The 10,527-nt window shown below is 48.6% G+C and overlaps 1 protein-coding gene across 1 annotated transcript in view; it reads right to left on the minus strand.

Annotated features, from left to right (window-relative positions):
- The window catches only part of LOC108580028, a 20,268-nt gene extending 10,031 nt beyond the window's left edge, over nucleotides 1-10,237 (minus strand). Inside the window, exon 1 of the mRNA XM_017943685.1 lies at nucleotides 8,066-10,237. Coding sequence (XP_017799174.1) covers nucleotides 8,066-9,125 — 1,060 coding nt within the window. The 5' untranslated portion in view covers nucleotides 9,126-10,237. The remainder of the gene's footprint in view (nucleotides 1-8,065) is intronic.
- Nucleotides 10,238-10,527: the final 290 nt, after the last annotated feature.

Here is a 10,527-nt window from a genome sequence, read left to right on the forward strand (position 1 = left end):
TCGTTTCGCGTTAACGATCACGCCCCCCCGCCGCCGGTCTTCACATAAATTACCTGGTCGTCGATCGTGCGCGAGCACACGCGCGTTTTCTCCACAATCACAGTTCCAACGTTCGTCGTTAATCCCCAATTTATATATTATACAAGCGGGCACGATCGAAGGGAAACTGCCCGGTGGATCGTTGCGGTGAAATTGAATGGTAAAAAATAAATTGTCCACCCGGTTACGTTTGCCGCAGGTAATTATCTCCGTGACCCTGGTGTTCGATGATTAACTCGTACACGCGTCATTAGCCGATCTTCTCGTCTTTCGCTACGTGCTCCTTTTCTCAAACACTCAGATACCTTCGCGATCGCTAGGTATATTCTTCTTCTTATTTATTTTTTTTTAATTATACAAAATTAAGAATTATCTCTCTCGTGATCGAATTTCAATTTACGGCTAAATATCCATCGGGGAATAAAGAATACTGTAAATAAGCGTATTATTGACGTTCGTTATAAATACATCTGTCGTCGAAGTTACTCGAAGAAAAGAAAGTAATAGCGGTACCTATACTTGTCCGTATGTACGTTCTCCGAAAGAGAGAGAGAGAGGAAAAAAAGGGAACGACGAACCTGTCGGATGTTCACGAGGGCGAACGTACGTCGATTCATTTTTACGAGTGGCAATTTTCACCAGGGAACAACGAGAAAACACTCGCAGAGAGAGAAGGGAAGAAAATGGTGCGTGTGTCGATGAGATGTTGGGAGAAAAGAAAGGACGCTTCTGTCTTTTCGTTAACGAATCCGGTGTGCGGATGGTGTACGATTATCGTGTTCGGTTGGTCAGAAATGGTGGAAAAAACGCGAGGTTGACGGGAGCAGGTCGAACGGATGACGATTTCGCGGCAAGGAACGGAGCAAACAGCGAATTCCACGCGCTAATTAACGATCGGCCGAGGGGCAAAAAGCGGGAACCGGCCGGCGGCATTGTCGTGCGGATCTGTCGCGACATCGGTATTACGTCTTCCATTCCGCCTGGCGTTGGCCGTTTCGCCGCTATCGACCAGCCCGCTTGGCTAGTCCGCTCACATAACCGATCAATATGTTCCTCTTAGAGGCTAATTAATTTCTGCTAATTAAACGCTCGCTAGGATCCCCGAGGAAATATATCTTGCACCGTGACTTTATGCGTAGCGCGTGGACAAAGCACCTGCGCTTGTCTCTCCTCTTGTCCTACCTCTCTCTCTCTCTCTCTCTCAAGTTTTCCTGTATTTCCATCGTTTCGTCTGTTGCTTCTGCATTGTTCCAACGAGGGCCACGTGGAACACGGAAGTTTGCGCGACACTCGATCGTGCGGTAGAATTATTTTCGCGAAGAATAGAAGAAGAGAGATGTTCGAGTGTTGAGAATATTTTACAACGGCCGAAGAATCGCCGGAGAGAGAACTATAACGCGTAAAACGATAGTCGTTGGTGAGCGCGAAGGATATCGTTGGACTGGAATAAATCGCTATACCGATAAGACAAGCTACTTGAATCGTTGGACTTTTTATGGTAATCGGGAGCGTGATAGGAGAAAGCAATTAGTCGTGGTCGATGTAAGGATCGAGTGAAATGAAACGGTCGTAATTAACGTTTTAACTCGAGCCCGTATGTAACGTAACCTCGAAAATATTTCAGAGATTATCAACCGCGAGTGAAAAACTCGGCGTGAAGTGTCTTCTTCTCCTTCTTCCTTTTTACCTTATCTCTTTTCTCTTCGTTACTCTTGCTCGTCGTATCGCGGAGAAGCGTAAAAATTTTCGTTATTAATTACTGATTTGTCGCGAACCATTTGTATCTCCGGAGCTCAGTCCTCCTCCTCCTCCCTCTTCTTCGTCTTCTCTTCTCCCTCGATACACCTCGTGCATTATCTACAAAAAAATTCCCGATGAAGTTGCCTCGATCGTGGCGGCAATAAATTGTTCGCCGGGGTAAAATAGCCGCTGATGAAACGTAAAGAGAAACGGGTTTCGTCTTTTGCTCCCGCGATATCTGCTGACAATTGGCGTATCGCGGCCAGTTGCGTATCTTACTAATGACTGTACCCCGGTTCAATATGTTTCTTATGAACGCCAATTAATTTCTGCTAATTAAATGTTCGCATGATTTATGATCGATAGGCGACGACGACGGTTCCCGCGCCGGCATTTCCACGGTGATGAAGCAGCGTTGCTCGTCGTTCTATCGGCCGCCTCGCGCACCAATTGTCGCGCAATTCTCCCAGACAAAGTTATCGTCGCGCGAATAAGGACGGGGAACGTCTAACTGGCCAATTAAACATTTAACCGACCGCCAATAAGTTTGCACCTAATTACGAATTTCCGCGCTTTCTACGATTAATTCGCGATGGAATTGCAGTCATTTCCTCGCGGGGCAATTATCTTCGATTCTTGGACGACTTTCCACGTAGCGGCAATTCGGTTTCTCTGTGTGAATTGCGATGCTTCCACGCTGATCTTCGCTCTCGTATAATTTTAATTCGCTTCTTAAGTATCTGTCGTTACATTTTAGATTTCTCTTTGAAAAACAATTCTCCTGAATTTCATTTCTTCAACTGGGATGTCTTCAGTTTATTCTCAGTTCTAATTTTCTCATTGTGCATTTTCTCGTCAAATATTAATCATTTCAATTTCGATTTCTCCTTGGAAAGAAATTTTCCTGAATTTTGCCCTCACGTTAACTTTTAATTTTCTTTTTATACATTTTCTTCTCAAATATTAATCACTCCAATTTCGATTTCTTTCAAAAATAAATTTTCCTGCATTTAATTCCTCCTGAATTAATTCCTCCATATGGTACACTCTCTATCCTCCGCTCTCCTTAAATTCCAATTTTCTTCCCAAACATAAATCATCCGAATTTCGATTTCACTCTCAACTAAATCCTCCCGAATTTAATTCCTCCACGATTCTAACCATTCCCAATAGCAATCGAAGAAGAAAAGCGACGAAGAAAAATAATTCCCCACGTTTCTTCCTCGATTACGCACCAGGACTCGTCGAAAGCATAATTAATCTCTGGAATCGAGAGAGGGAGAAAGCAAAGCTAACGAGACATCGATCGACGCGCGCGCTAAAACGCACCCTGCAAGGTAGATAGCGGGATCTGCCCGTTGGTCGCGACTCGAGCACGCGTCTCCGCGAGACGGCGATTCCGGTCGCGCAGAGCTCCGATCAATATGTTCTTCTTGCACGCTAATTAATTTCTGTTAATTACCGTGCGCGCAGCCACGCAGGATCAACTAACGAGCCGGCTGTATTAGGCGCACGGGAGATCTCATTGTTCGGCCTGTTTGTTGTCGAATATTCCGCCGAGAAATGGCGCGCGGACCGCGCGCCGCGTTAGACGAGCCACTGAAATGCACGCGAGCCACGTTAATTAACGCGTTAAGAACGATCTTTGTACCGCGAGCAACACGAGTTTCTTCGTTACTTTGTTGGTTAATTAACAGTAAAAATCAACGTGAATAGGTGTATCGATTGCCTGGATGGATAAAGAAAATGATACTTCCGTTGGAGCTATCGTTATTTTAAGGATAACGAGTCCCTTTTTCCTTCGTGCGAATATTAAGAACGACAGAACTAACAAGGGTGTGTTTTATTCGTTGGGTACACAGTGAAAATTGTATAGATAGATGTCTCAATGGTTAGGTTTATTCAGGTTGAATATATCGAACGCGTTCGGTAATCCCACGAGAAGTGAACGAAATGCTAATTCATTGCCTTCGGAATTGAATAGCGAAGCACGGTTTTCCCTCAAATTCTCCACGAATCTGAAAGCTGGTCTAATAAAAATCGCTCGTACAGGTGTGCACCATTTATCTAACCTCCGCGTGTCCGGCTGAGTTACTTATCTACCATCGGTGTATCTAATTCAGCGTGGCTAACGGAGACCAAATTGTGCGAAACGAGTTGCAAATGAAAGTGATTCATTAGCGTCCGATTGTCCGGTGTAATTCTCGAGAAACTTCAAGGTTGCAGTTCAATTTCGCAATTGTTCGATATCGCCGTATTCTCGGAGGAAAATTCTTCGAAAATATCAATCTTTGTCCATTCGTCCCCATGAATATTGTAAAATATTTGCAAAGTACTACTCGAAGCAACGTCCGAACGATCTCATCTGGTTGACCATTGATAAATTAGAAGAACAGACTCGTTTCACGGCAATTAACACGTCGAGGGGTGGGATTTTCTTGGCTGACTTCCGGAAAAACCGCGGCGAACCGTACGCGAACCTTGTCCCATGGACGAAACACCCCGTTGGACGGTAATTACGCTCGGCAGGAATGATGAATCGTTGGAAATATTTTGTGGAACATCATCGGGGACGCGGGACGGGCGTCGTTAATTCATTCCTGGACACGGAGGCCAGCAGATAAATGCGTACCGGCCGACGGTGGCGTTCGAGCGTTATAAATGACGTCCGTATTCATAATTTTCGAAACGCCACCGCCCAGTGACAGGCCTCCGGATTATCTATCGGCTGAACGAGCCTCGTATCGCGAACCACCACCTCCCCTCGATAACCACCCCTCCTCTGTAATGAGCTTTTCACCGTCTAATTTTTACATTTTTACACCACGACCGCCATTACGCGTCCTCCGCGGTCAGATCTCCGTTTCACCGTGAAAACCGATGGAAATCGAAGGGGTTTGGATCTTTCGACATCTCCGTTTCACCCTGAAAATCGATGGAAACTCGATTTCTTGAAATCGCAAATCTTGAATTTTCTGAAGTTCGAAGATTGAGGATTCTCTCAGGTATCGATATTAGAAATGTTCTCTCCTAATTTCTCGATGATGAGCGCCATTAAAAGCCTCCTCTACTATAAAATCTCCATTTTTACCGAGAACACAATTTCTTATCTGAGAGAATTTTCACTTTAGAAGAATCGAAATTCTGAATTTTCTGGTATACGAACTTGAACGGTAATTAGAAAATGATGGAAAGTGTTCTGCAGTCAATTTTCTCAATCAATCCCAGAGACACGAAAGAAATCATATTTCTCATCGCCGTTCCGGTGAAAGTCACCAATTTCTAATTTGCATTTACACTCCGTACGCTAGCCCACGTTTTTGCGTGGTAGCTATCCCACTCCCGTCCATCGACGACGCGTTTTTCCACGAGCCGCGACGACGACGACGACGACGTCCACGACGTCCCATTGTTCGATAATGTCCGCGGTACGAATTTAGCCATGGGACAACTTCTTGCTCTTGCTCACGGCAATTTGTACAACCGACTGGCTCCGTCGAAAAATATTCGACACCGTGTGAAATGTGTGCAACGACCGCCACAAAAGCCGACGCAGCGCTCGAAAGTTCACGCCAGTGACGCAACCTTAGACGTTTTAATGGATGATGCAACGGGAAAGTTGAATGCTCGCGCGATAATATTCATACACCTTTAACGCCTCGCTAGCCTCATCAACCTCCCTATCCGTCTAATCGACCCATTCCCTTCGGCGAGCGTTGCAACAGCTACGAGAATATCGGAAGAAAGGAGCAACCTAAACCTCTGTAAAAGATAACGCAGAAGAAACGACATCTAAAAGGAAGAATCCACAATTCTCCACTCTTCCCTAGATCTCTACCCGCGACGTATCCCCCAAACAAACCCTCGAAACTTCGCGTTTCTACACGTCGAACCGTTTCGTCTCCTGTCCATCCTGTTCCACGGTCACCCACGATACAGAAACGTTTCTCGAAAAACTCGTTCACCTCGAAGAGAAGCTGTCTAATCAGCGAGACCGTCGAACCGGAGAGACGGGGAAGAAACGTCGGGGAAAGGTTGCGTTAATCAGCGTCCGAGGAAATTCGAAACGGACGAGACGGGGCTTACGACCCTAGGAGACGCGCGGGTAATTGGTCTCGCGCTCCACGGATGAAAAAGGCTGCGGTGGTTTGGAGAGGGTTGTACGAAGTAGAATGTTGTGCTACTGAGAGGAAAGAAGGAAGAGGAGCGAGACAGAGAGAGGCGAGCGGTTTGTCGTTATCACGGGCAAAAAGCAGCGGTGGTTGACGTTGGTCAGGAAGCTGGGTGTGCCAGGGCGAACCTAACAAGGGCAGTTTTTAGCCCGACTTGAATGCATTATGGATGGCCGGAGTTATGTATGACTCTATCATGCTCAGCCGGTGTACGAACTTGCGTGTGCTCCTCCTCCACCCTCTCTGTCTCGAGCGTCGGGACACGGAGCAAGAGGAGGAGAGCACCTTCTGTTTCTGCCTCCTTCCTACCCACAGACTTTTCTACAAGCCTTTAATGGGCCTCGCTGAGGAGATTTCTTTCTTGGAAACGGCGCGAGTTTCTCATTACGCGTCGCTCGTAATTTCGCCCGGTCGAACCTGGTTCGGTCAGCCTTGTTGGTTATGGTTTCGCGTGATCTCTTTGCAGGATTCACTCTCTCGCAACTGTCGATCGTTAGAGTTTCACTGGAGGGATTACGAGTGTAATTGTCGAGAAGAATATTCAGAGTTGAATCTTAAGGGAGAATTCTCCGATTAATTCCCATCAGACGTGTCGAGTTCGATACGTAAAGGTAGGGCACATCGATGCTGCGTTTCCGTGCTCAAGATCGACTCGTGAATCGAACCTAGTTTAATTGACCGATTATTTCGCGCCGTTGACGTATTCCACGCCCTATCTCCACGGGAAACAAAAGTCACTCCCGTCACTCGCTGATTTATCTAACCGTCATCTCTCTGCCCTAACGTCCGAGACAGTTGGATTTTTTCGCCGGAGAAAATTGTTTCGTGGAAACGATCGTTAGACGCCACCGCTACTCTGACGTAACTAATCGTTTTCCTTTGATTTATCAATCACTCGTTCGCCAACTTTCCTTTCTCTGCTTCGCTCCTCGTCGAGCTTCGAAAGGACGAGAGGAGAAGATTCTCTGTAAATTTGCGAGGAACTTTGTCGAAACACAGTCATCTTCTGGCCGAAGGAGGAAAAGGTTTTTCAGCGTAACAACTTCCGAGTTCCAGCGTTCAATTACCGCGGTATAGAACGAGAAGCGGGCCGGTGGCGAACGCTTTGGCACGTAATTCCGATAATAACCGGCTTCTCGCGTGACCAGCGACACTAATATCGAGCGTTATGGGGGCTGCGTGTGTCGCGAGCTGCGCCACCGTCCTATACTCTACTCCTCTCCTAATCATCGACATTGTACGGCCGGGGCAAGCCTCGGGTGAAATCCGCGGCCGATAGGCGAAAAAGAAACGAGAACAACGATTTACGGAGGCGAGTTAGTTACGCCGACCCGTAAATCGGCTTGATAAGTAGCGTGTACCTAGCCCTCGGCTAATATTCCGCCGGCGCGATGTGGCTTTGATGCCGGGGAGAATAATGGGTGGCGCGCGCGCACCAATCGATGCTCCTTTCCACGGTCCAAGCTGAATTTCGAGCAGTTTCACGCGAACCGCTTTGCTATTTTCCACTTGCAATTCGGTAACCGGAAAAAGCAAAGGCTTCTTTGCTCCAATTGTTTCTTTTTTCATATCTCACCGGCGTGGGAATTTGTTAAAAACACGATACATAAGCGAGCAGGAGTTTAATATTGCGATAGCAACGCGGATTACAACAGGGTCCGGTTTTTACAACCGACGATTAAACGCGCACTTAAGGGACTCCTTTACTGCGAATAATCTGTACACGGGGATCAATTCGGCTGTAAAATTGCGCGGCAATTAAGGCTGGCTCGGGGCGCGAGATACGTGCCGTGCGATAGCGTTTTCATCGTTTAATTTCATAATAAGCCGCTTCCGTCTTGACGTGAATTCTTGCCTCTTAAATTCTGACTTTCCTTCAATCTTCGCCCCCCTTTCGTTCCACTCTTATCGGTACGCTAAATTAATCCCTCTATCGTGAAGTGTATAATTGAAAGCATCGATTTGAACGAGTGAGAAAGAGAGAGATGGAGAGAGAGAGAAAGGTGGTAAACGTGCGAAGAGGTGAAACGAAGACGGGAAGGGGAAAGTTGGCCAACAATAAGAAAGGGACAACGACGAAGGATAAAGATGAAGAAGAGCGATACAACACTTACCGTTCGGACTGGTGGGCCCTCCGTGCGGCGTGTAAAGATGTCCATGGGGATTGTGTGGGTGCGGGGGTGGGGGTAGCCACGCGAATCCCGCGAGAGAATGCGGAAATCCCGCGGGATTCCAACCGGGTGCACCGGGTGCTCCGGTTAGGTAAGGCGGTCCCTGAGAGGGCCTCTGAACTCCTGGATGAATCGGTTGAGGCACTACCGGACTTGACTTCTCCTCTTTCTCCTGATTGCTGTCCAGTTCTCTCTCGAGCTCGCAATCCGAGTCCATCACGTTCAAGTCCTCCGAATGGCCCACGCTTCTGATCTCTTGATCCTCCAGGTCGAGATGATCGGTTCTGTCGCCTTCCAGCGAACGATTCGCCTCTGAGTCGCTTCTATCGTCCATGATCTCGCGTCTGCTCACAGGTGACACGGATCGCGGATCGTTGATCCTGTCGATCCTTTCGTCCTCGTCCTGGCTGCTCCGTTCCCTCTGTATCATAGATTCGGTGATCCTGTTCGCCGGCGAGCTGCTGGCTGACAATCGTCGATCGTCGCGATCCCTTTGCACCTCTTGGTCTATTCGAATCGGCGAGGACGACTTGTCGTGGCTGGTCGTTCTAGAGAAATCCTTCACGGTTAGGATCTCCTGCCGGCCAGCCGACGGATGATCCTGATCCAGTCTGCTCGACGGGTGATGATGATGATTCGCGAACGCTAATCCGTGTGGGCTAAGCCTCGCTAATAGCTCTCTGCTCTGTAGTCTCTGCTGTTCTATCAATAATTCTCGATACCTCGCCTCCATGTCCAGACTCTTCTCCGTCTCCATACGATCGTCGTTCTCTCGTCTCGCGAACGCGCCGCCGCTCACCGCGGTCTTCTTCATGTCGCTCAGCAGGGAGTCCACGCTGAAGCTGATCTTGCCGCTTCGCGGCTTCAGGTTAGACGACGCGGACGTTGAAGTGGCCATATCGACGTCCTCGCAGAGACGATCGCTTCCGGTACCCTGACCAGTCACCACGCCCTCGCTGCTGCTCATGTCTAACCACTTTTTATTCCCTCGGCTGTGTTGCATCGGCGTGTCGAGGATCAGGGATCGAGAGGAACGAGTTCGACGAAAGGTTTATGGACTTTCTAAGTCCGATCTCTTTCTCCTTTCGGACTGCGCGAGCTGCTTGGCTATAAATTATCGGCACCTATAGCAACCTCGGTGTAAGTTCAGTTTCGTTAGACGTCTCGCGGCCCCTAAATGTCTCTGCAAGACCTCACCATCGGTCACTTAACGCGCATCGTAATTTTCACTCAGGCTATCTCCGCCTCACTAACGAGCGTACACTCGCCTGTCCGATTCCGCTCTATCCCCCCGTGGGTAACCGTTCCTCTACCATCGGATATATCATCCAACCTAGTCCTACACTCTCATCCTTCTCTATTTTTCTCGCTTATCCATCGACTCGTGTGTACTAGCTGAGCATCAGCGGGACAGCCAACAGGCAACTGTCATCGTAGCAGCGGCACTTGAATCGGTGTCTATCTGGCAATATCATCGGGATTGCTCACTGACTCGCATTCTCAACGCTTTCAGCCCCGTTATTCCCGGAATCCGCCGCATCGCCGCGGATACACCGAGCCGGTACGAGCGGATCCCCCCATTAGAGTCAGTGCACCTTCTTTACGAGATCACCATGACGTTTCCATCCTTTTCTTCCTTTACTCTCCTCCCTTAGACACCCGACAGCATTATATCTCTCGATATTCACAATATTCCTCTCTCACTCGTACAATAATATACTCTCAACAAAGACAGCTTCCAAAACGGTATCTCAACAAAACCAGTCGAAACTCCAACCACTCTTCCTCGTCGTCCTTCTTTTTCTACTTCTCTACTTCGTGTCAACTTCAATGTTCACAATTCCTCAAGCCCACTGGATACGAATCGGTCTGAATGTGCCACAAGCTTGAAAACCGTATTTGAACCCGCGTAGCCAAAAATCCAAACACAACTTCAACCTTGCTCCTCCTCCTCCTCCTCCTCCTTCGTCTCCTCCTCTTATCGAAGACGAATCTCGCGGCGAATGCTTCCCGATATAGCGAGCGCGCGGCAGCTCCCCGTCGCACTGTCACAATACCGTGTCTGTCACACAACGTTCGGTTCCGCGCCGCTCTGTGTATATACGTGTGTGTGGTGTGTCGTGTGTCGTGTGTGTGTGTGTGTGTGTGTGCACAGAGAGAGAGTCGGCGTAATCTGCGTAATCTGCCGCGTGGTGGCCAGTGCTGCCGCGGAAACGACACTGATTACCGAGCTGGCTGCGGCCAGGCCTGCCGCGAGGCGTTCTCTCTCTTCCCGCTGGCGGCCGGCGTCGCGGTGCTTGCCGCCGTGGCGCGCCGCCCCCGCGAAACCCGTGGAACCGGTACCGTGTCCTATCCACGGCCAATGCGGACCACTCCGGCTCCACGACAGTGTTAAACGGGACCGT

The sequence above is a fragment of the Habropoda laboriosa genome, unplaced genomic scaffold (genome assembly GCF_001263275.1).
Source record: "Habropoda laboriosa isolate 0110345459 unplaced genomic scaffold, ASM126327v1 scaffold2, whole genome shotgun sequence".
Lineage (NCBI taxonomy): Eukaryota > Metazoa > Arthropoda > Insecta > Hymenoptera > Apidae > Habropoda > Habropoda laboriosa.